Source organism: Dermacentor silvarum, chromosome 8 (assembly GCF_013339745.2).
Source record: "Dermacentor silvarum isolate Dsil-2018 chromosome 8, BIME_Dsil_1.4, whole genome shotgun sequence".
NCBI classification, from domain to species: Eukaryota; Metazoa; Arthropoda; class Arachnida; order Ixodida; family Ixodidae; genus Dermacentor; species Dermacentor silvarum.
The window spans coordinates 155,488,090-155,515,259 of record NC_051161.1 but is presented as its reverse complement, the minus strand read 5'-3'; the positions used below and the strand labels follow the sequence as shown (position 1 = coordinate 155,515,259).

The window sequence follows — 27,170 nt, the reverse complement described above, 5'->3', positions numbered from 1 at the left end:
CAAAGAAAACGACTTCTTGAAATACCGCTTGCTAAATTAGGGGTAAATTTAACGTCAGAAACAGTACTCACTTTCGGTGCCTCGGTATTTGGCTTTAGCCACAGGGGCGCGTATGAAGCGGTTTATTGACGTTTCGGCCGGACCGGGGCGTATTTGATGCCGTTTGTGGTTTCATTCAGTCAACCAAACGAATAAAATTTTAAATACCTACTTTAACAGTTCTCAGAGATATTTCAGTTTTAATGCATGACATTAATATTATAAATTATGCAGTTTAGGAAAATTAATTTGTCTGTTCTGATTACTAAATTGCACAGTAACTGTAATTTCAGAATCCATATCTAAAAGTTCAGGGGCCCAATTCTTGGACAATCCCCCAAAGTGGGTACGAGCCATGTGCTGAGGACATCATCATCATCATCATCATCATCATCATCATCATCATCATCATCATCATCATCATCATCCGCCCGCTCGATAGCGAGCTCCCAGCGCCGTGCTTTTAAGGAGCCGCTACCCTCAATAAAGATCGCGTCGCCCGTTCTCTCACAAGGCACGTGACAAAGTGATGGAGGTGCTGGGTACTCCTCACCCATGTCGCGGACCCCTTCTGGCAGTGGAACCACTACCCCCGTGCCAATCGATACGCCGGTCCACCGGGCCAGCCGCAGGATCCGGTGACTGCCTCCTGAAGACCCCGCAGCGCTTCAGACCATCTCAACCGGTATGGAAGGCGCCACAGTGACGAACCGGTACACACTTCAATATCCACGGGTTCCAATGTCGTTCCATGGCAAGGTCTTCGAAGACGTCGAAGACTGGATGGCCGACTACGAGCGCATGGCCGAATAAAACGAATGGGACGACGCAACTACACTTCGAAGTGTCTTTTTTTGCCTGGAAGACGGCGCGCTCACATGGTTCGAAAACCGTGAGAAGCAACTGACATGGTGGCGTGAGTTCCACCGTCAGTTACTATAGACATCTACGCCAGTGCTGATCGCCGCGAACGAGCCGAACGAGCAATCCAGGTCCGCGTTCAGCTTCCCAACGAAAGTGTTACCACATTCGTCGAAGATATGACGCGCCTCTTCAGACGAGCAGACTCGGGAATGATCGAGGACAAGAAGTTCCATCACCTGATGCGAGGAGTGAAGGAGTAGCTCTGCGCTGGTCTTGTGCGGAGCCATCCGAAGAGTGTCGCCGAATTTTTATCTGAGGCTGTAAGTATGGAGAAGATGCTTCAGCAACGATCGAATTTCTATGAGCGGTAAGTTAACGTGACATCCACCACCGATATTTTCACGGCCACCAGAAGCAGCGATGACCACCTCCGCGAACTAATCCGCACTGTCGTGCGCGAAGAAATACAGAAGGCTTTCGGCACGTCACAAGCGGCGGTGAGCTCTATTGAGGGTGTCGTAAAAGATGAAGCTCACCAAGCGCTCCGGTCCACCTGTCCTCTTGCTTACACCGCGCCTGCACCGACTGAACACCGCCGTGCGACCTACGCGGAAACCCTGAGACTCCCTGCGCCACCCCCGCTGTTGGTTCACGCGGCTCATCCGGTTACGCTTTCATCTGCCCAACCGGTACAAGACATCGCAGAACGACGCGCACCTCCAGCGTTTCCCTCCGCCGCTCCTCCCGCTGTGTTTCCGCAGGAGCAGCCGGTATATTACGCCGACGACCGACGCATGATCCCTCGGAAGTCGGATGTTAGGTGCACACCAGGCCGCCGGCCTCTGTGCTTCCACTGCGGTGAGGCAGATCGTTTGTACCGCCAGTGCCCATACCGACGTCTCGGGTTGCGGAGCTTTTACACCTACTCACCGCCACCCCGACTTGGCCAACGACCTCAGGTCGTTGGCCAAGTCGGGGTGGCGGTGATCTGGCTATATTATCTTGCTCCACAGCGCATGCCACCGTCTACCGGGCGACAGTCACGCTCGCCGTAACCACAGCGATTTTCACCACCGCCCCAGCGATATTCCGGCACACGATCGCCAAGTCCCCGCCGGGAAAACTAACCACAGCGACCACTGTGGGCGAGGCCGCTGGCAGTCGACGCGCTGAAGATCTCCGATCGACGCGAACGAGCGAGGACACGGATCAGACGTCAACTGCAGATGAACGGAATGACCGGCTTTCGCTCGACATACCGGTGGTGATCGAAGGTTACGCGGTTAGTGCTTTTGTAGATACCAGTGTGGACTATTCTATATTAAGCGGTAGGCTGGCGACGTTTCTGAAGAAAGTAATTACCCCTTGGCATGGCTCGCAGATTCGTACGGCTGGCGGTCACGTCGTTACTCCACTGGGAACCTGCACGGCAAGAGTTCGGATTCGAGGATCGACATTCGTGGCGAGCTGCCTTGTCCTACGCACATGCTCCCGTGACGTCATTCTCGCGGTTGATTTTTTGCAAGAATACGGCGCTGTTATTGACCTACGGGGAGGTGTATACACCTTCTCAGCAGACCGAGCACTCGACGGGTACAACCACAAGCGGCGAGACATGACGAGACAAGATGAGCACGACCATTGTCGTCGTGTGGTATACGACCACGACAACATACTTAGGGGCTCAAGCTATAGTCGACAACTTGGGCCGCTGGGTCCGATCAGAAGGCGTGACGACGACAGCATTACAAGAGTCGGATGACGAAAGTGGAACAATGACGATGCAATATCCTCGACGGTATCACGACCACGAGTGCATACTTAGTGACCCAAGCTATTAGACAGCTTGCGTCAGTGGGTCGGAGTGCAAGGCGTGGTGACGACATGACAACAGACAGATGGCGGAGCTGGATTAAGGACCACCGAACGACCAAGACTTTCGACTGTTGACGACGGTGGCGTGACGACGAACGCACGACGAGAGTTAGATGACAAAGCTAGAACAACGACGACGCAACCATCCTGACCCCGTTCCGACCTCGAGCACATACCTTCTTACCCACGCTTTTAGACAACTTGGACCATTGGGTCGGGGCCGAAGGCGTGACGATGACATCATTGCAAGAATCGGATGACGAAGCTGGAATGACGAAGATGGCACCACCACGACGGCATCACGATGCACGAGCCCATACCTATTGACCCAAGCCGGTACACAACTTAGGCCACTGGTAGGGGTAGGATAGATATGCTCAAAATGGTTGCAGTACCCAAAGAATGCCAATAGCATTAATAATCACCGACGATTCCTGTTTGGCATATCTAATTATTTAATATGTATTCTTTTCCAATGGTGTATTCACCACAAAACCTGCGTCATGCTATCATTCATATAGAACAGTGTATTCGAGAATTTGCATGTCCTAGTGCAAGAGTGAGCCTATTGCACAGAAGTGCTGTTTTTGGGACACCCTGGCTTTTCTTCCGCCATAGAATTCCCAACCTAAGCTTTGCAGCACTGCCGACGATGCTAAGCAGCGCCGCTCGCGGGCGGAAATGAAAATGTCGCTAGGAAGCGCGATCCCGCAGGCTGGTTCTGTACGGGAGTACCGACTACGAGATTGTGTCTCCCGTGCATTTGTCCATACAAGGCTGCCGTTTAGTGCCAAAGCAGCCCCGAGAACACGAAGCGCCGGCACCTACCCGTGAAATTTCTACATATTTCCGGACAGGTAGGGCAAAAAAATATATAAAAATATTGAAGACCAGCGTGCACCACAGCTGTTGCTCGTAGAGTCAAGGAAGTGACGCTTGTTCGCTTCTCCAGACCAATTTATTTAAATGTTTCGCATGCGAAATATTTATCCGTTTCACCCAGTCCGCCGAGGGAACTCGCGCGTGTAACTGGGGCCCATTAATAAGCGCGACACTGGGGCTCTTAGCCTCAGCGGTGTGCCGCAGCTAAGCGTCGGCAGGAGCGGCAGCTTCGCGCAGGTGCAGCGAGTGGCGTGATTGTGACGGAACATCACTGGATGTTAAAAGCGAAAACAAAGAGGCAAAGGACTCGTCGAAGAAAAGAACGTGAAGGAACTCCCTGGAAAGCCGCCTCACAAGTACCAAGAGAGAAGATTTTACTATCGCGTCACGCGACACGACTGTGAAGCCCTGGAGGTGTCTAAACACTTCGAGGACCATGAGAGATACATGTCGCCTCGCGTTAACCACCGCCAAAAGTTAAGCATTCCCCACTGCAACACCATTGGCTTTTCATATTCATTTGTCCCTTAAACGAGCAAAGATTGGAATAACGTAGTCCCATCGTTTAAGCATAACTGGCACCGATAAATTCAGCACCACACTCAAAAGCTTCATTTTAAAATTAATATTGTGATTTACAGATTGTTCTGGAACATAACTGTTCATATGTATATTTTTAAAGTTATGCCTGGTATTTTATATGGTATATGATTTTTATGCAATGCCACGCATTTTTTTATGCTTTCCATGTTTTTGATTACAATTCTTACCATTTGCATCCCATGTTTGCCATGCTTTTGCCATGTATTGTACGAGGTACTTATCGAACACTTACGGAATAATTATCGTTTTTTACTTTTTATTAATTATTGACTTCCACGTGTTTGCTTTTGACCTTTTCTTTGAAAGTTGCTTGCTTATTTGTATTTTCTGTTTATAGTCAAGTATGTGTTATTTGCCGCTGTATCAACCTTTGCCCACCCCCTCTGCAATGTACAGCTGTGCCTTGATGCTATAATAAATAAAAAAATAAAAATAGAAAAAAGAACCTGTGATGAACTTTTACCCCTGTAATAGAGGTACTTTTGGAGCGCTATCGCATCCAGTTCGGATCGGGTGCTTCTACATATAGTGTTTTCAACCACGATTTTGCTCAATTTGAATCCTGTAGATCGTGATCGTGGGCTGTCGTTTGCATCGAATTGCTCAGTGAGCTCAACCAACTCTACCCGGATTGTCGGACCGTGCAACAGGCACCCTTCTTGATCGCGACCGAAAAAAAAGTGATCCGCATCGGGCTTGATCACAATCGTAAGTGCCCGGGTGGCGAGACTGGGAGTCAAAGTAATTCAAACATCTGCTGCCCTTCTCTCGCAACACAACTGGCGGAGTCACGATTCCACACTCTATGGTCTGCATTATTTTACAGCGAAAACTCTACTACGCCATGTCTAGCAAGGTCATTTATCGCGTCGAAATGACCTTGAGCCGCCGGAGCGCAGGTGTGGCGTCACGCCACGTGATCCGCTGCAGAGAGGCGTCGCAGCTGCGCTCGCTCGGAGCCCCGCCACTGCGGTACCACGCGACTATTGACCCTTTTCGTGGCGATCCCGTGGGCGCTGCCACGTTTGATTACGTGGTGACGCGTCCATTGCCTGCTTCAACTGCCTCCGTTGCCTCCTTGTTTACAATGGACGTGTATGACGCCGGCGTGGCATAGAAAACCTCTGTTTTCGGAGACATCGTAGACGGTGACTTGGTGGACGACACGAAGCTTTGATCACAGCATCAGAGAACATGCAAAAGCGATTTCGGAGCTGATTAAACTATGTCCAAACGGCGCAAGCAGCGTATATGGTGCTTGTTCTATAAGTGGGGCTAAATATGTATTACAAGCTTTCCGCTCATGAATTGAATCAGGATTAGTGTGTCTTGCTCCTTGTTCTAGTTATCTGGCAAATATTTTGAAGCAGTGGCTTGGCAGTTTCTGACTCGGTGAAGTTCCTCGGTGCGGCAACTATCTGATTATTTTGTGCGTAATCGCTCGCAGGTGTGCTCAGTTCCGATAGATTTGTTCTTGCTGCGTACAACGCTTGAAACGTAGCTGTTTTATACATTGGGTACCTTGTAGCAAATATATATTACAGCTAGTAATTCGCTTACTCTTGTGGACCGTCACGGAACATTCAGCTTCGACCATTCGTGCGCCATAGGTGTAGTCCGTCATTTATTGTGCGTATACAGTGCGCATATATTAAAGTGTGCGCCCATTCACTTATTCTTGATACGTCGGCGATAGAGTGGGCGTAAGTTTTTCTGCCATTTGGGAAAGATGTGTATAGATAACGTGCGCGAAACTTACTATCACAGGAAGCGGCGCTACTCCCTTTGTCACTGTTTAACGAGTGGTACTTACTCTTGCCGACGTTCTGGGGATGAAGCCCGTTCTTTGAAGGTTAGCGATACAAGGCTGGCGGATGAGCAAATTTCTGTACCCTCGAGGAAAGCCGTACATCACGAAGTGACAGTAACACATTCGGAGAGTTGCAGCAGCGGTCCGCGAACTTGGCCACACAGATTCATTCTATTCCTTAACATGCCAGTCACTATTTTTGCAGCGAACTACTGCACACGTCTTCAATCCATATGATTCAATCTAGCATGATTGGAGCACAGTGTGCTAGTGAAAACTCAGTTGCATTTCCGACAGCTGATCCCACAGAAGCAAGGTAGAAGCTGTAATGGTTTCGTATTCGTGCGCGGTCGCTGAGGAGAGGTATGGCGCGCCGCCGTGAGCGCCATCTCGTTTCTCAATAACAAACTGCTCCGCGAAAAGGGTCTATAGCGAAGGTGTAACGGCTGCTTCGCCGGCGCTTGGTCGCTCAATCTCGCCGGCTGGGCCGTTTGTGCGTTCCCTTCAGCGCAAGCAACAGTTTGAATCCAATCATCCAATAGACTTAGCTAGACGGCAGGCTGCGAAATCTCAAGCAAAGGCAAAGTTGGCTGCTGAAACACCGGAGTAAGGGAACCATATTAGCACGTTATAGAGAAGCTTGCCAAGCACGGAAGCGTGCATTAATGAAACACTGTGGGCATAGTCTTTGCAAAACCAAGCCAAGCAGACCTTTCGCTCGTCGTAACTAGGTTTACAAGAGTTATACCTCAGTCCAATTTTTACAAATGAACTACCTTATCATACGCCTGTGCTAAAGCGCTCAACTGCTGCCAACTTGCTGCTACAGAAATGTTACCGATCAAGTGCGCGCTGTCAAACAAACACGAGAAAGCACAATGTGCGTCGCACGCGCAAATCAGGCGATGCTCAAGGCGTCGCTCAGAGCACGTCTAAGTAGATCTGCAGCGATATTCTTGTCATCATGACTGAACTATCAGGCAAAGTAACAACGCTTACGCGGATAATATCAATCAATAAGTAAAACGGCAAACTTTCCCCTTCCGAATTACTTGATTTTGAGGACGGTGGTTGTCCCTGCCTGCTTGCGTGCCTTTTCGTACCATTTATTCGGAAAACTGTAGAGCTTGCCAAGCGGCTGCAGGGCCTAGGTGCTTTTGTTTCTGTTGTGGTAGCTAACTACGCAACAACACTAGGCTACCAGACCGCCGAACCATGGCGAAACAGCGGGGACGCAAGGAGCAATTTTTCAAAGATAGCGGTCATAGCGGGCGCCTCACGCTGTCGGCGACATTGTGACTCAGCGGTCCGCCAGGGGAAGAAGTGGTGCTGGCGTGTGTCTGCAAACTCGAGGTATGGAGCCCTATATCAAATTTCCTTGGCTTCAAAGAACGATTTCTGCATTGAATACAAATTTCCGAATGTCTCACCTTAACGCGATCTATTTCCGCTTCTTTATATGAGGAGGAACGAACACGTCAAGTGCGCGACCGCCTTCATGCAGACCTCACATTGCTGTCCAGTACGGACACGCGCACCCGCGCATGCACACCGTCAAGTTCATTCAAAGTAGAGCACTTGCCTTCTTTCCTCCAGATGGCACCACTAGAGGAGATCCGTTGCTGTATGAAATGCCCTGAAAGAGAGATGAATGCGCACAGCATTAGCCAGAGAGGATACTTACTGGAGCAGGCATTCCCAAACAGCCCATGCACTCTAAACCCTATGCTAATTCCTTTCACAAGCATGCGCTTTGTTGAGAGGGCTACCACGGCTGCCAGAGTTAACGCTTATGCACGACAGTTTGCATATTACAGCATGAATTAAAAAATGCCAGTTCCGCAGGAAGGTGAAGCATTGAACGCAGATAGCAAGGCTTAGCGTTACGTTCGGGCTCATCCCATTTTGTTCCGTGCTCCGTTCCATACTTAGTGTGCAATGGTGTGGAAGTTGCACAAGAAGTTCGGCAATCAATACGTGTTACTCCGCGCGTTTTATGATCAAGTTTCGTGGAGCACATGTTCGCGCCAGCATGTGCGATGGAGCTGCCGCGACGGGCCGGAAATGCAAAAAGACGCAAAAGAAAACGACGACAGGCGAGGTGATCTAAAGCAAGGAATTAACAGCCGTACAGCCCTGTTCATTCTTTTTTAAGGATTAAAAGTTGTTTTATGTAATATCGGACCTAAATAAAGGACAATTTCATACATTTGCTGAAAAACGCACCGAACTATTTCTTCATATCAACAGAGCTACTACATGAAGGGTTTCTAGCCTCCACAGCAGTGAACGCTATGTTTGAAACGGTGTATAACAATACACGGAGGTGACATGGCGAACATGGTGCGCCGCATCGCGCCAGAAAACTGATGCCGCGCAGCAGGAACACAACTCTGGCAAATTAAGAGCGCGTTACAACGCTCGTGTGATATGGAACGCCGGCAGCGGCGTTACCGGCGTTGCACTTATAATTGGTGCACGAGAGGAGGAGGAATGAAAAACAAATATTTAATAAATGAGAGATCAAACGTACGTCTGAGAACGACGGAAGACAGTCGGCGTTTGTGAGCACCCAATAAAACGTTTACATAGGTTTACTTTGACCTTTACGGGGACCCGTTCCGCTGAGACCAGTGTTTGCTGTATGCACTGGTCCCAGTGTATACAAATCTGCTCAGATGCACAACACAGCTGCTCAGCAGGAATGCTAATGTGCGTAACGCTTGTGCCAGCAGTGAAAGACAGAACGCTGCCCGGGCACTGCTGTACGAAGGGCTGGGGACGTATTCTGTGACGAACCACTTCGGCAACAGTGTCGCCTTGGCCCCACCTTGGTCATCAGGTGTGCGCTGATTGGCCGGCTGAGCACTACGTGCAGAACCAGCCAATCAGCTCATCCAATTATGCTCAATCAGCCAATCAGTGTGCGCCCGATGGCCAAAGCGATAGTATCGCTGAAGTGGATCGTCGCAGAATACGTCCCCTGATTGAGCTGAGCGTGAGGGCGCTTGCACCTGGCTTGGCCGCTCTTGCAACCAAACGCACTACGCCCTCTTCGGAGACCTTCTATACTTTAGCGAGCGAGCCACGCCTGCGCGTCAATACCGTGGCAACACGAGTGATGGCGCTAACGGCGATGGTGCGAAGGCACTTCGATCGTCCGTAAAATTGATATTGAAAATAAAATTTGAATGACACACATAAGCTGCCTTTGCACAAGTTCACAAACTGTAGCTCTTTGGATTAAGACGTCCTGATCTGATTTGTTTAGATAGCTTGCTTTATTCACCAAGACCAGAGTAACTGAACGTCATAACCTAACCTAAACCAAAAACAGAGAAATTAGGAAAACTATAAGTCCACTTTGCAGGCACAGCTCTATAAAAATATTTACGTACAGATAAACGCGGGATATATCTCCCTTATGCGTTTTGGCTTTAACAGGAAAATTAGCTTTTTAAAATAATATTTGTGTGCTGACTTTATGTACTGCGCCAACCTATGCCATTTCATTTCATTTTTATTTCCTTAAAGACCCCCGAGGGGGTATTAAATAAGGGGTGGGGTTTCTTTTTACACACAATATTGTTGACACAACGATCAGTGCGATGATACATTTGATATGCTATGCATGAAGCTTGATGGGCAGGTGATAGTGGCGATGTTGCGAGAAAGGCCGTTCCAGACTTTTGCTGCTCTGGGAAAAAATGAAACAGGAAATGTTTCAGTACGGGCACGTGGGCGAGAAACTTGTAGCGCATGACCAGTGCGATGAGATATGTGAGCTGCAGAGATAATTTATAGAGGGCAATTAGGTGAAGAGTGAAAGAACTTGTGAAATAGAGAGATGGTGGCAATGCGTCGGCGACAAGACAAAGGTGATAAGTTGCACTCGGCTTTGAGGGAGAAGCAATACGAAGCATGAATGAATCTAGCAGCACGGTTTTTAACGGATTCTAGGGTATCAGTGAGACCGTCTTCGGGTTGGTTCCAGATGGGAGATGCGTACTCTAACTTAGCCCTGACTAATGATTTGTAAGCAAGTACTTTTACGTGTCTCGGAGCGTAACGCACATGACGTTTCAACAAACCCAAAGTTCTGTTAGGAGATGACGTGACTTTAGCAATGTGGGCGTTCCAGGACATATTGTTACATAAGGTAACTCCAAGGTATTTATAAGTGGTTACTGATTCAATGGGGACGTTAGCTATGTTATAAGTGAAGTGAAGGGGAATTTGACGACGAGTGAAGGAAATGAGTTTGCATTTAGTAGGGTTTAGGGACATTAGCCAGTCATCACATCCTTTTACTATGTGGTCGAGATCTTGTTGTAGAATCATATGGTCAGATGGGCTAGTAACGGTTCGGTAAATGACGCAGTCGTCAGCAAACATGCGGATATTAGACGATATATGCAAAGATAGGTCGTTAATGTATATTAGGAACAGAAGAGGACCGAGGATAAAGCCTTGGGGCACCCTCGATGACACTGGTTGGGGGCTGGATAATTTGTTATTTGTAAACACTACTTGTGAACGGTTAGTCAAGAATTCCTTTGTTCAATTTCGTACATTCGGGTGCAAGTTTACGAAGGATAATTTTAAAATTAGGCCTTTGTGGGATACTTTATCAAAGGCTTTCGCGAAGTCAAGAAATAAGGAGTCGGTTTCTACGTTAACATCAAGGTTAGCATGAAGGTCATGAACAAAGAGGGCAAGCTGGGTTTCGCAAGAGAAACCCCTACGAAACCCATGTTGAGAATTGTGAAAGAAGTTATGAGAGTCGAGGAAATTCATGATGTAAGAGTAAATGACGCGTTCCATGAGTTTGTAAGGTACGCTGGTCAAGGAAATTGGTCGGCAGTTCAGAGGTGAGTTTTTGTTACCGGATTTAAAGATAGGAACGATGTTTCCCACTTTCCAGTCATCTGGAATGATACCTGTGGAAAGAGATTGCGAAAAAATTGAAACAAAATAAGCCGAAGCAACGTTCCCTATATTTTTCAAGAGTTTCGCGTTAATGTCGTCCAGTCCAGATGCCGATGACAACTTGATCTTTTCGAGGAGGGATGATATACCATCAACAGAAAAACTGATTTCAGGCATCGAAGACGTGATACGAAATGAAAACGTAGGTAAGGAAATGTCTGCTTCATTAGTGAAGACAGATGAAAAGGCCTTGTTAAAAGCATCGGAACATTCAGCGTCTGAAATAACCTCTCCAGAGTCGTTAGTAAGAGTGGTAGAAGCTACTGCTTGGGGGTTAATGATCTGCCAAAACTTGCGGGGGTTATTAGTTAACATATTAGGCAAATTGTTCTTAAAGAATGCGAATTTGGCGTTACGGATTTCTGTGAGATAAGCTTTTTGAGCTGCATAACACTTGTCCCACTTTTGGGCGCTCCCTTTAAGTTTGGCATTCCGGAATGAACGTTTTTTCCTGTTATCTAGGCGGTGCAAAATTTTGTTAAACCATGGTTTTTGGCTGTTTACACGGATAGTAGTTTTAGGGATTAACATGTGTATTAGCTCGGTTAGTTTCTGCTTAAAAGTAAGCCAGTTTTCCTGAACAGAACGCTGGTGAAAATTGGCCTTACATGTCGGTAAAAAGGTGCAAAGTTCATTATTTAAGGCATTATAATTACCCTTACCGTATAAGGTTATTGTTTTCTTATGCGAGGGATTAGTAGGAGGGAAAAAACTGAAATCTACATGAACTAATTTATGGTCACTAATTTCTTGGAGATGGTGAATCGAAGATGGGCTATTGGGATGGGTTGTCAGTATTAAATCCGAAATCTTAGAGGAATCGCAAATGACACGTGTTGGCTGAATTACTAATTGCGTTAGGCTATAATTGATGCATACAACTATAAAATCTCTAACTTCAGTTGTGTTAGCCGTCGCAGTTTCTTCGCTCCAATTAATACCAGCAAAACTGAAATCGCCAAAAAGAACGAAATCGGCTTTAACATATGTCAAGGTAAGCTGGTTTAGAATAGTATTAAGTGCGCGAGAAAACTTAGGATTGTTATATGGGCGCCTATAGGCACCGGGCGGCCGTTGTAAGGCGCCACCGGCGCGCCGGCGATATGCTGGCGAACAGCGCCGCGAACGGCACCTAACAAAGCACTGGCATGTGAAGCAGACGACGGGACGAAGGCGCTCGGTGCTTCCAGTGATTTGGCACTGCGGGTTATAAGGGCTGACGCACCGGAAGACGCATTTACGCGTGTCTTCTTTTGAGAAAGGTCGTCACTTGTGCGAGGCAGGTCACATTCGTGGCATCAAGTAGTATATAAAGCAGAAAACGAGCGCAAATTGCGATGCAAATGCATACGCGAACGGAGCTCACCGCAGCAAGCTAAGACGTGGAACTCCAGCAGTTATGTTCCAGATGTTACTTTGTTGTGCGCGTTAACATTCTCGCGTATTTAATCATGTAAATAGGCGAAGAACGCAACAATTATGGACAGAAAAAAAGGAGACATACGTCTTCCTTATTCTGTTTCTTGAGCTGCTTCGCCGATCGCACATGTGTCAGTCGTTCTCTGTCCGTTGTAGCTCTTTTATCTTTGCAAGGCTTCCCCATTCTTAATTGCTTATAAACTAGCTCAATCTTCAGTCACGGCCCATTTTATGTAGCTTAGCGCGACGGGAGCCGTCGGTGGCGGCGAGTGTGAACACGCCACTGCGTTAGTGTTCGCCGTCGATGCACAGCACAGTCGTGTGCCGGACACAACCAGAGTTGGGAATTGCTAGGAAGGAAAATGTACATTAAATGGAAGACTGATACACTGATAAGACGGCAAAATGACTACAAATTTGAGGGTTCGCCTTCGGTGCCCAAGCTGCGGAGCCATTACACTGTGGAGGCGAAGACACGCAAGTGGGACACGAAGCTCTTGCGTATGAACGGCTCTCTTATTAACGTTAGAACTAGACCATAGCAAATCAGCGTCGGAAATGTACAGTGCCCAGCGATTGAAGCGCTGGCAGCGCGCGGTTGCCGCCGTTTTTTTTTTCTTTTCAAACCACAGGTAAGCGCCGTGGGACCAAATGCAGCCATAATGCGTTACGAAGGTTTTCGCTTTCCCTCTACACCACAATGCACCAGTTCGGTGTCCCCAGCGCTTACAGTCAGTGCAAAAAGCGCTGGCGACCATGCGATTCGAGTATCGCGTTTCAGTTGCTGAGCACTGAACGCGCTGTTGCCTACAGACCGCACATATACAGACTTTCCGCCTGAAAAACGCGATGCCGCGATGAACAACGATTGAATTGAATGGCGTAACCAGCTTCAGTCATGTTTCAGTAACTGTTGGTGCACCCAAAAACGCAACATGTTTGATCAGACTTTGTTTCACGGCAGCGCCTGCTGCGCGCGGCCCGGCCGCCACATGCCATTACTTTCACGGCGCCGCCGCATGAAGGCGCCACCGGTCCAAATTCATCCCGCGCCCGGTGCCTATAGCGAACACCCAATAATACAGATTGTGGTAAAGCTTGACATAATACCCATAGAATTTATAAGTCGGAGTTAATGTTAATTACACATGTTCGATTACAATGTTAATTACATCATGTTCTATTTGAAATGTATGTATGGCGCCTTCCTAATTCTTACTTCTCTTTGCGCGAATATGTACCTTGTCATGTTAATATAACATATATATAGTTTGATATGTTCACCGCTTCTAATGGATTTAGTTTTCGCTGCTTTCATATGTTTGTACACCAGTCACCAGATGCACATGTTACGAACAAAATGTAGATTATCAAAAGGAGGTCCCCTGACTTACTATGGGACATCCTATAGTATATTCAAATTATGTATATGCACATCCTTTTTCCACAAAATGACAAATAAATAAACCTCAACATACCACATATATTAATAGTATAGGCCGAATGAATCCGAAAAACTGCTATAACTGTGATATCGACTTTTATGCAAAAATGATTAAAACGTTGGATCAATTACTGAACATGTTCTAGGAATTTATGGGTGGACCTATTTCCAATGTTCTCGTTGTGTCACGTACCATGCAAGAGTGACGGACTGTGACTGACGATGTGCGTGCTGTGCTATCTGCTCTCTCTCTCTCCTCCCCATCTTTCATTCCCCCACATCCGGCTCCCATGTGGAGGGTAGCAAACCGGTTGCGCTGAACTGGTTAACCTCCCTGCCTTCTCCACTCTTTCCTTCCATCCTTAATCGACCTAAATATAGAAAGAAAGAATCACTTGGCAATTACATTTCACCCTAGTATGTAATATTTTGTTATGTCTATTGTTGAGCGTTTGTGTCTTTCATTTTCCCTAAACATTGCCGTACTTTCTGTTTTTACTTCAATCGAAAAGCTAACTTTTTCCTTGTGCATGTAAACATATTTCTGGCGAACTTTCACCTTACTTTTCCGTTAACTAATTTCTTGCTTCGTGCTTATCAGTTTATTTTCCTCGCGGTTTTATCACGTTTAATAACTTTGGTGACGCTGAAGAGGGATGTATGACTTGAAATCCTGGCACTAAAAGATGCCGTTGCATCTAAAACATGGATTAACAAACGTTTTGAAAAGAAGTATAGTAATCTTTCAGTGTACGGCGATGTAACTGTGTGGAATGTGGTATTCATATATAGCTGAAAAGAAAGAGTTATTTTTACATAATGCACCTACAGAGCTCCAAAAAATTATACAGAAAAATATGACCAGGTAAATACGACCCCGTGTTTCCATTGCTGATCCTGCCCAGTCCTTCCACCGAATCACCCGACGCACGGAAACTGCAAGCACTCACGCCAGGGCTCTCAAATAAAAAAAAAAATAAGATTGTGTGGGCTGCTGGGCTACGCATGACCAACCAAGGAGGTTGAAAAAAAAAGCTTTTTTTTTTTCAACCTCCTTGTGACCAACTCGCCACGCCTCTTGGAACGAAGCGCTTATATGCCCGCAGCTTTGTAAGTAATGTCTTTCTACAAATTTGCTTTCACTAACAGTCTTCGGTTAACACCGAATTCAAGAAAAAAAGGGTTAGGCGGATTTTTTAGTTTTTTTTCTCGATATATACTGAAAACATTGAGCCATTGTTGCATCCTTTCTGTTAACAGAGACAGAAAAATGAGCAGATGAAAGCGCATGCTTTGCCTTTGCCAGTTCGCGATATATCATTACTTACAATCATGCCCTTGGAAGATGCCATCATGCTGTAGTAACCCGCAATGCCAAAGTGGTTTGAACCTGTAATAGTATTACAATTATAACTTGAACACCTAGTATCGGGCATGCTATGGTTTGCTTGCGGTTTATGGCAGCAGGTTTCATATAGCGAACGCGGGCGCGGACGGGAAACGCGAAGATTATCAGTTTGTTAAAGGTGAGAATAACTGATGAGTAAAGACTTCAACAAAATAGAAACTTCTTGAACGCACAAGAAGGCTAAACATGCTGCAAGCAAAAGTACGGATACCTGGTGAAGTCACCATGCACAGTGAGCAAACTTTTACTGCCATAGCAGCATCGACAGAGCTCGAATTTAGATCTCTCTGGTGAGTATAATTTCATCGACTTCACAAATATTTCCGAATATTCTAACCGAGCAGAAGGAGTACTGCTGCAGAGTTGTACTTAAAGAAATTACGGCATAACTCATGTCACTGTGACTGTTGGCGGTAATGCGAATAGCAATCGAGCAACTCAGCGACAGACCATGTTCCTGAAGTCACGTTTATTGAACACGTATGGTAGTAATTCTAGTACCATCGTAGCTTCGGCTATATGCCACATACTCCGATATCATCTCGCTTAGCTATGGCACTCACTTGCGAAGGAAGCCCATGAGCATTGAGGCATGTCGAAGTTACAATGATAGCGATGTAACGACCGCGACGGGAAGCCGATGACGGTGTGACAACGTATGCATGACGACGACTGCATGATGACGATGCAATGACGTCGATAGCACGATAACGGCTTGAAAATAATGGGATGACAACGCGTGCATGACGAAAATGGCGTGACGATGACTGTCTGACATAACCTATATGACGACCATGTAATGACGACCACGACATGACGAGAGTTGAATGACGAAGCTGGAGTCACGATGAAGGCACGACTACGACGGCGTTTCCACGACTGTCTGACGACGGAGGCGTGATAGCGACTTGTCTGGCAGTGATGACTTGACAAGGGTGGCCTAATCACAACGGAATGACGACATTATGATTGGAATACAATGACGAAGAAAGATAGGCGTCAATGTAAAGGCGAAGTCGGTATGACGACGATGACAAACTGATGACGCCACTGAAGTGATGACAGTGATAAAACGACAGCGTGACCACGACGGCGTGACAACGACTGTGTGTCGACGATGGCGTGAAGACGACGGCACGACGAGAGTCTGATGACGAAGCTGGGATGGCGAGGATTGAACGACACCAGTAGCATCACTATGGCGGTGTCAGAGCGAATGCATGACGACTGTGTGACGACCATGGCGTGATTGACGACGACATTTATAGTGTCGAATAATCTATCCAGAATGACGGTGATGCACCGACCATGACGGCGAAATGACCACGAGCGCATTCCCACTGGCGCAAGCTATTAGACAACTTGGGTCACTGGGTCGCGGAAGAAAGCACGAGGACGAGAGTAAGATATCGCGAAGCTGGAGTGACGACAATGGAATGACCACGATGACATAACGACCAGGAGCCTAGTGGCCCGAGCAGGTAGACAACACTGTCCACTTTGTGGGCATAAGATGACAGACAGACATACTGTCACGTAGTAGTGACGGTAAATAAAACAGTCGCAAAACTGTGTATGACGAAACTGGTTGTTTATTGGGCGAACCTGTGCCCACAAAAGCAAGCTACACTCAAAGCACAACGATAGCGGCGAACACAGTCGGCGATCGTCGAAAATCTGATCAGCGACAAAACGCGTCGGCTTTTATACCTGAGCCATCGAAGGTTCCAGAATAATCCCTGGTACGCGCGTGTCTTCCAGAAAGTTCTAGACAATTCGCGTCGCTCATACAATCAGATAACATAAGCGTCGGTGAAAAGGGGCAACGGAAAGAAGCATCGATAACGTTCTAGAAACTTCCGATACAGGCGCGTCCTGCGCCGAGCGATAACGTTCAACATTTGTTAGCCGGTGGAAAGCGGCCATCGGCGAAAGATAAACATGTATACGTGTCAATACCCTCCCCTTAAAAAGCATCGTCCCGATGCTACAAACAAACGCGAAAGCGAAAACAAAACGACGCGTAATAAAGAAAGAAAATAACCAAGTACCTATAAGCTCGTCAGCGGGCGTAGAAAGGCTTAAGACGCACCACGTGGATGACTTCAGGTCGTGCCCGGCGCCGCTGTGATTGCGGCGCAGGGCACGTCGTCGTCGTCGGCGGCGGAGGATCTTCGGCATTGCGTCGTACAGCAACCGCACCTCCATCGGTTGCTGCCTTTAGTTTCCCGGGTAAGGGCTCGGAGATCGGCCCCGGGTGGGACCTGTGTACTGACGGCGATGCGGCGAGATGTAGCGGCCCGGTGACGGCGAGCGTGAGGGTCGTCGTGGTTGCCACTGGGCTCCTGCGAGGTAGTCGGCGATGTCACGTGGTCGCTCGCCAAGCTGTGGACGCGGTGCGTTGACGGCGAACCCTCGTAGGCCCATCTCGCGGTATGGGCATCGGCGGTAGACATGGCCGGCTTCCCCGCAGTGATAGCAGAGCGGGCGGTGGTCGGGGGCGCGCCAAATGTCTGTCTTCCTTGGGTAGCTACGCTGGGCGACGGGCGGGCGGGCGTGCTGGCGGCGGCGGCGGCGGTGGACGACGGAACTGCGGCGTTACGGCGCCCTGGCGCGAGCGTGAAGGGGGGCCTTGACGACGGGCAACGGCGGCGTAGGTCAGCGCTTCCGGCTGGGGTTGTGGCGATTGCGGCTGCACATCGGCATCTCCAAGTGAGCGCTGAACTTCTTCTTTGACGACGTCGGCGATAGATGCCACTTGAGGCTGCGACCCGGGAAAGAGCTTCTGCATCTCCTCGCGAACGACTGCTCGGATGGTCTCGCGCAGGTCGTCGGCGCCTAGTGCTTGAGCATCGGCGTAGTTGGTCAGGGCACGGCGGTTGTATTGCCTGGCGCGCATTTCAAGCGTCTTCTCGATCGTTGTGGCCTCGGAAAGAAATTCGGCGACACACTTGGGCGGGTTGCGCATCAATCCGGCGAATATTTGCTCTTTGACACCCCGCATCAAGAACCGAACTTTCTTTTCCTCAGACATATCGGGGTCGGCGTGGCGGAACAGGCGAGTCATCTCCTCCGTGAAGATCGCGATGTTCGGCAATTGCACTCTGGTTTCTAATAAAACTTCGGCCCTTTCTTTTCGCACGACATTCGTGAAGGTCCTCACGAAGTTCTCACGAAATAGGTCCCACGTCACCAGGGTAGTCTCTCTGTTCTCAAACCAGGTCCGAGCAGCATCATCCAATGAAAAATAAACATGGCGCAGCTTGTCGTCGTCGCTCCATTTGTTGAACGTCGCGGTCCTCTCGTATGTCTCCAGCCAGGTTTCAGGGTCTTCAGCCGATGATCCACAAAAAGTCGGTGGCTCCCGAGGTTGCTGCAGCAGGATAGGGAACGCTGGTGCTGCCATTCTGGTCGTTGACTTGGCCTTGATTGCGGTGGTCTATTCGGGAAGAAGTCCGAACTCCTGCACAAGTCCTTGCTGCCTACGGCTAGCTCGCTGGTCCTTGGCGACGTTGGTCTAGTCCTCCGGTTTCGGGCTTGGGTCGCGGCTTTGCGGGGGCGTTCGGTGCATGAACGAACTAGCACCTCCACCAGATGTCACGTAGTAGTGACGGTAAATAAAACAGTCGCAAAACTGTGTATGACAAAACTGGTTGTTTATTGGGCGAACCTGTGCCCACAAAAGCAAGCTACACTCAAAGCACAACGATAGCGGCGAACACAGTCGGCGATCGTCGAAAATCTGATCAGCGACAAAACGCGTCGGCTTTTATACCTGAGTCATCGAAGGTTCCAGAATAATCCCTGGTACGCGCGTGTCTTCCAGAAAGTTCTAGAGAATTCGTGTCGCTCATACAATCAGATAACATAAGCATCGGTGAAAAGGGGCAACGGAAAGAAGCATCGATAACGTTCTAGAAACTTCCGATACAGGCGCGTCCTGCGCCGAGCGATAACGTTTAACATTTGTTAGCCGGTGGAAAGCGGCCATCGGCGAAAGATAAACATGTATACGTGTCAATACGTACATACATACATACATACATACATACATACATACATAAATACATACATACAGACAGATAGACAGACAGACAGACAGACGGACGGACGGACGGACGGACGGACAGATAGATAGATAGATAGATAGATAGATAGATAGATAACTAGGCGCAAGACGGCTGAAGTAGGCGAATAATGTTATTCGCATTAATGAGAAATCCTTTGCGAAGTCAAGCCACAAAAGTGAATAAACAATTATTTTCTTTCTTGCGCTTTACCTTGGAGTCTGTTATCCAAAACCGAACGTTCCAGTATTTAGCAGACTGACTAATAAATGCTTTCCCACGAGATAGTTGTTCAGTAGATAAAAACATAACAGTATAATAAAAAGATAACTATAAACAAAAACTATAAATGAGGAGAGTAGCAGTTGCGGACACGACGCTGGAGGTCAATGTCTAAAGTGGATATCCACTTTAAACACTTAGCGGCAATGACATGAGCCATGTGCTTCTGGCAAATGTACTGCTGTATGTTACCTCGTGCGACGATCCATCCGATGCCGGCGTGTTTCGCCTTGAGCATGGCCAGCTTCATGCAGAATGTGCCAACGACAGGGCCCAGCAAGTTTTTGCCGTCGACCAACGCTGTAGCTGCGAACTCCTTGATGACCACAGGCTCACCAGAGCGTTCGCATGCGCCCTTTTGAATGTCGGTAACGTACCTCTCTGAAAGCAAAATAGTGCCCAGGTATTCAGGAAACCTACTGGACAATATTCTCCCTGCATCGTTAACTCCTAATGTTAAAAATTGTAGAAACTATCTTGCATGTTGTGTATGGAGAATTATTTGGCCAGAAGAAAATGATGCCAACCGCATTTTGATGGGGGCGAAATGCGAAAACACCCGTGTACTCACATTTAGGTGTACGTTAAAGAACTCCAGGTGGTCCGAATTTACGGAGTCTCCCACTACGGCGTGCCTCATAATCGGATCGTGGTTTTGGCACGTGAAACCACATAATTTATATATTTTTAAATTGTGCAATAGATTCAGGCCTGGAGTGTCAGTCTGGAGCGCTCATGTTGATATTGAGAGCAGAATACTGCTTGCTTGACGCGAAGCACAATAACTGGCTCTGCTGAACCAGGCATTTTTAAAGCACACGGATGCATGACCTTGGTCAACCGGGTTGTTTTTAGCGTAGACTTGTGAGTACTTGGAGAGGAGTGAGTTTTACTGCTTACAAAATGGTGCCTCTTCGGATAAAGTTTGAACGTAAAGTTGCAATGTTCTCACCAGTTTTAATTGCCACTTTATCAGTTCAATTCCTTGTCATGAAAACGCAATCGCTTATGCTTATACTGATAACTTTGAGCTTTAGCTTCCACAGGAGATGTTCAGTCGAGTGCCTGGAGGAATGACTACGCTGTCTAAAAACAGGGATAGAAGATATTAACCTCTCCCTAACGTAAATAAGATTGCCATGCTTGTTTTCCCTGTTTAAATTGGAGCGTATATGTCTCACTCATATCATGAAGCTGCTATTTCACAAAGACTAAGTTGAACGTATGCTCAGCATAATCGTCGCCTGCCCCTTGGCTTTTTTTTCCTGTTTCCTATTCAGTTCGCAGACATTCCGATGCTCAGAACCATATATCAAGTGATCCAACAAGCTGCCCTCTCTTCTTCTGTACTTAATCTTCCGAAATTTTCTGTATTCTCTTTTAGCTATGCACATTATACCTGAACCTATTTGTCCTACGTGGACACTTTCACCATCTTCAATGCCTCATAAAAAAGCAAACAATACACATAGGCACATCTGCTTTATGTAATTTAGGATGGCTGTTGCATTCCGTCTCAAAGCATTAAAAACTGAGAATGGGTAAAAAAAATCACAGCATATCCACGAGGTGAATGATGATGATGGGGCGAAGCTCCGGAGGGATCGGTAAACCGTGAATACACCGACTAATTCGCCCAGTATATGATCAAGTAAACACGTGAGAAACAGTGTGTGTATATATACAATACGTTTTATTTTCTTAGACGCTTCTTATTAGATGCTTGGTTTGCGGAGTCCCTTCATTACCATGGCTTTGTGGTCCGTGAAATGAAGGGATAACGGTTCTTCTATAGGTCTCAATGGGAAGTTAGAGAAGACAAGTTCTATGCAAGTCCCCCTAATTGTCGTGGGTTTCTTATAGTCTAAGGAGACACACGTGAGTCCACACAGACGTGGCGACTCCGAGCGAAAGAGAAAGCGCGCCAAGAGCGAGCACCTTTTATTATAACACCCCTAGCGGTAACCCGTCGCACTACATTGTAGGTTTTCTCATCAACTATACGAAAAAATAGCGCCATCTAGTGGCATTATATACACTTATATATAGAAAGATCGACACTTACGCCATCTAGTGAACACTTCATAAAACTACAGGTGGCTACATACTACATCGGAGGAAGGACAGACCCACGCCCTAAGGAGCTTCGCCCCTAAAAGAAAAGCGGTGGGGGAGGGGAGAGAATAAGGATAAGTGAAGTGAAAAGGAAACGACTCACGTAGTCGATTAAGCCCATGGCTGAAGTGTCCTCTGTAGTCGCCAGTGACAAGAACGTTGGCCAACGCTTCTGCGTGAGTCTTGTCGGTGCCGACCTTTCGCATGCAACGGGTAATGAAGGCTTCGACTTCTTTCCTGGAGACCACAATTCCTTCCTTCCACACCGACCCTTCCGGATTTTTTCTGTCAATGCGACCGCTCACAGACAGTGACTTTTGAAATGATGTCAACAGGCGTGCGCTCCGCGTTATCATCATGATAACACAACAAGCACGCAAGGCTAAGGATTTGCTCTGTTGGGTGCAAAGAGCTTTATAGGGTCCCCGGCAAAATAAATATGTGCCGTCAGCTGGAAAATTTGCGATGCCATAGAACGCATGCAATTATTGTTTTTTGTTATATTTACACGTGCACTGCACTGCTGCATCGCCAACCTACGTACACCTGATATACGCTATTATTCTCGCGTAAAAGGCATTTATGACGCAATCTTTTAGCGGGAAACACTTGTCCCCATAGTGTGATATCTACATTCACAACTCAGGTTTCAGATGTGGTTAACTGTTTAACGTCATTTCCGGCTATAACGTACTTCATCCTATTTTATTGAGGCATTGTAAAGGGCTTACTTCTAAGGCAACCAGTACAATAAAAACATAACTATAAACAAAAACTCTAAATAAGGGGAATAGCAGTTGCGGACACGACGCTGGAAGTCGATGTCGGGGTTGCTTGAATTTATTTACATGACAACATTCACGTGCACTTTACCTGATTATTAGCCGAAGACGGGCCTGCCACTTGGCTTGTGCCGCTACTTCGGGCATCTAAAGAGAGTGGACCAGAGACACGCGAAATGCACTCAACCTGGAAACACAGTAGATCACACGCGGAGCAATTAATCCAAATTATGCGTTGAGAAATTTCTTCTTAAATTAAGAATTTGCACCTTTGAAACGATTGATTGCATTGTACCTTCGTCGCTTGGCTGCGTTTTCGGCTTCACGACATTCATCATCTTCCTGCCGCGCTTGGCGTTTGCGCTGAGCGTCGCTTCAATTTTAGCCTACGATTGCAATATCTCCGGCATCGGCCCACGAAAGAGGTTATTTTTGCCCACAGGCACGACGAATGCACTGGGGAGTAGAGGCATACAGCTTCGCTCTAAATCAAATTTGAAATAAGCGAGATACAGCCAAGCCCAAATGGTGGCCGCCACGCCGAAGGCACCAACAGCGAAGAAAGCACGAACGCAGCTGTTGGATCGCATTTAAAGCGATATGGCTAGCCGATTCGTCCGTCCATCGCCTGTACGCAGAAACTATCATCATCAGCAATGACTCGAGCGTCGTCTTCCACAGATGGCGCCGTTGCCGCTCATCATCCCAGCGTAGAATTTCGCTTCTGCCGTCGCAATGGGGAGGCCACGTTTATACGGGGCGTATGAGCCATTGCTTAAAGGGGTATAAGCATTGTCTTACGTCTCAATTTTGAAGCAATTTAATTTTGATGAATCGCAAGCGGCAATGGCGGGCGGATGCTGCCGACCATGCCGCCGAGTAAACTGGAGACATCGAACGCAAGTGACAACAGTGGACTGCGGGCATACCGTCCGTGACGTCGTTAATTCTCTCCGTGGCAGCCGAACATGTGAATAACCTCGTAATTGAGAAATACTGTAATGAACCCTCGGAATTAACCGAGTGATAAACACCGGGCCGCATGTTTCAGCATCGCTAGTTAACCATGTTCACAGAGCGGAAGGGCCGACGAATTTTTCTTCTTGTCGCGTCGAAGTGGTCGGCTGCTAATGTGCGGCCTTAGGTACGCGTCCGCGGCGCGCCGCGTGCGGCCGGCTTGCTGACGTAGCGTGGCGTCATCTCTCGAGGCGCCGCGCAACTCACGCACCACTGTCGTTGAAAAGAGCCCAGGCCAACCTGTCTCAGCGCCAAAAGGTCGAAATTAAGTGTATGGTGCCCTGTATCTGCCTTCTGAACGTCGCTATTAGAAATGACAAATAAAGATTCACCGTGCTAGTGATATTGCGAACAAACATTAGAAAGAACTCGAAAGCAATATTTTTTAAAACTTGTTTGGGCGGTAACTAGTGTATGTAACACGGTCCTGTTTGGGAGCCAGAGACCACATTTTCTTAAGTTGTGAATGGTTAGCTGGATTACCTTGTTTTGTTCTCACAACGATGCCCGGATGTTCTCCTTTGAGTGCCCGGATAACGGCTGTGGCTTTTGACTCAAGGTCACTTGAAGGTCACCGACAACGGGAGCAAAATCATTTCATGCTTAAAAACAAGAAGTCAGCTGCAGTTAACTTCAGTCAGCATCAATGTCAATGTCAAAGGGCCTTGATCGAGCTTTTCCGTGTTCATTTTATATCGATGTCGCTTGTTTATGTAAGCAGGGTACTCGAGGAAGATGTGCTCTATAGATTCCACTGCGCCACAGTTGTCACAGCATAGATTTGTGGTGTGGCCATTGCGAAAAAGAAGATTGTTCGTGTACGCAACGTTCAGTCGAAGCCGGTGATAGAGGGTCTCCAGATGCCGTGGTAGGCATTGTGGTAGCTTTGATTGGAGTTCTGGGTCAATGTTGAACAAGAACTTGTAATTGCCTGAAGGTAAGGGCCATCTTCTACGCCGCGCATTGTGTACATATCGCTTCGCCAAAGTTGAAGCCTCACTTTTAGTGAAAAACACTTTTATCAATTTTATATGATCCTTTGCGGGCTGCCTCATCTGTCTTTTTATTACCTATTACACCGCAATGTCCTGGAAACCACTGAAATGCTATCACATGGCCAGAATTAGATGCCAAGTGGTGTGGGTATTCTATGTCCTGGACCAAAATGTAATTTCTTGATTTAGTGCTTTTCATGCAAAGGCTTTGAAATGCTGTTTTCGAGTCTGTGAAGATTTTACATTGTTGTTGAATCTGTTGTAGTATTTACTTCACATGTTTCAGCGCGTACAGCTCAGACAATGTTGATAGCAGAGTATTTCTGAAATGGTCTATTTTACCTTCAAATGCATGTTTCGACTTCGATAAAAAGTGCTTAGATTTAAGTTGATTGCCGCCTTCACAAGTTTGCAATATTGACATTGTGCACTCGATACTGTCGATCCTCGCAACTATAACGCTTTGCAAGGTCAGTATTTCATAGGCTACACCACGAGAAATTTCATTAAATTCCCCAGGAAAATCGTCATCGTTTATTGTCGCCCGTGCCAAGTACCCGCTACACATTGAAGTTCTAGGAAACTGATGGAAAGGATGAATGGTCATTTCAAAAATATGCACAGACTTTCACTCTTTTATAACAGTCATATCAGCAGACAATAAGAATGAAATACCTCCTTGTGCTGATTTTTTCCCCAGAATTGTAAATATGCCTGCTAAATTTCACAACTGCTTACCCTGTCTAAATGTGGTTCGAAATCACCAAATTAGACTACAAATATACACTGGCTCCTTTTGGACGGTTGTAACTATGCATGAAGTTATAAGACGCGCTTCGCGACTACTGCATAAGCTTCATTGTGGAAGTGATAATTTGTCGCTTCTGTACGATTATGAATGCTAATTTAGGGGCCAGCAATGCATTTTAAATGAAATAGTACACAGATATACCAAAGTATGCCTTGTTTTTATTTTCTCGCATAGTAGTACAATCGGTAAACAGTACACAACTTCTGACTCCCAACAACGGGGGTAAACTTGGTTTTGTACTGTCGACCTTAGAACACTTAGTCAATTTATTTCAACGGCATTTCGGTCTACAGGCCCAAATAACCGCATTTTTTGGACATGTCTAAATCTTTATAGCAAAAATTTCTGAGTGTTTAACGGTAGAGTGATAAAAATCGTTTTTTTAACTGGTTGGACTCCTATGCCCAACAATTAGCAAGGGACAATGAATGAACAAAATAAACAAACAAATAGCAGCAGCAGGAAGAGAAACAACACCGTAAAAAGCTGAGAAATTATGGCCATGCGTATTGGTTGAATTTTGTTTGCACCATTGTGGTTTGAACTATGTCGCTTGAGAATAGCGGCTATGAGTGTTACTTTTTCATAACTTATACACACTTGAGCTCCGCACATATGTATGGGAGGAGTGGAGACGATGCATTTCAAACAGGTAGAAAAATGGCTACGGTAGTTCAACTCACACTTGCGAGAAACGCAAAGATGGAGTTAAAGGTCAACAGGAGACAAAAAATATCAACGGGAAGATAACAGATTGTCTCATATAAACAGTTCATGCACTGTGCAGTACACAGGAAAAAAACGGCTTTTTCATTTCATTAGCATGCTAATAGCCGTCCACCCTATTTATATCACACTGTCAATAAATAGGGTGGTAAACAAGAGAAAAGAATGATCACGGCACGAGAGGCGGGATGCGTGGTAGCTGCTGGTTGATGAAAGTTTTGTAATATTTTGTACCTTTCGGTGGTTGGTGAATAGGCAGACTTTAATCATTTTAGTTTCAGTTTGACATACCGAATTTCAGCATATCTTGAGCAGATGGTTCTTAAGTTTCAATACGATATGTGAGAACACTGGAAATGTGCATATCATAAAGGAGAGAGGGACTCGAACCCCACCCATATCAGCTGGCCACGAGACATTATGACCTGTATTTGGAATACAATGGCGTATTTGGAATAAAATAAACAGAGTAGAATGGGGTATTTGGAATAAAAGTTGATTGGGGAATCATTTTACGCTTATCCTGACCCAACCAAAAGTAGTTCCGGTAGGCTACCCTGCACGGGGGTTTGGGTAACAGAATAAATAAAGAGACAGCGAATGGGCAAAAAGAAAACAAGAGATGAGCCTAAACAAAGCAACCACGTACAATATACAGTAATAGGTGGTGCACTTAAAGTCTAGCATGAAGCCCGTGGACCTCAGGGACCAGAATATCGTAAGAAGATATATTCACGAGATAATACAATACATGAAGGGATCTAGCTTTCAGGTACGGGTATCGTGCAGGGTGAGACTGACGAAGCACTATTACCTGTACAATAGAGATAAGTGCCTTTACATTTGCTGTAGAAGCGAGAAATGCAGTGTTGATGCCAAGGCTGGCAAAAGAAGGCCACGAAGCACGTGCTTTTCTAGGTTGCGGCAAACATTCACATGACAAATTAGCATGCACATGGCACGCGATAAAAGAGCCTACGTATGACTTTTTGTCAAGCTCTTTTTAGACAAACGTGTGCGGTCGCAGTTGCGTCTACATATA

At 46.8% G+C, this 27,170-nt stretch overlaps 1 protein-coding gene across 1 annotated transcript in view; it reads right to left on the bottom strand.

Annotated features, from left to right (window-relative positions):
* The window catches only part of LOC119462516 (uncharacterized oxidoreductase YjmC), a 116,362-nt gene extending 94,323 nt beyond the window's left edge, over positions 1-22,039 (bottom strand). The window contains exons 1-4 of the mRNA XM_049672174.1: positions 21,901-22,039; positions 19,875-20,063; positions 15,254-15,315; positions 7,656-7,709 (exon numbers count right to left, since the gene is read on the bottom strand). Of these exons, the coding sequence (XP_049528131.1) occupies positions 7,656-7,709; positions 15,254-15,315; positions 19,875-20,063; positions 21,901-22,003 (408 nt within the window). The 5' untranslated portion in view covers positions 22,004-22,039. The remainder of the gene's footprint in view (positions 1-7,655; positions 7,710-15,253; positions 15,316-19,874; positions 20,064-21,900) is intronic.
* Positions 22,040-27,170: the final 5,131 nt, after the last annotated feature.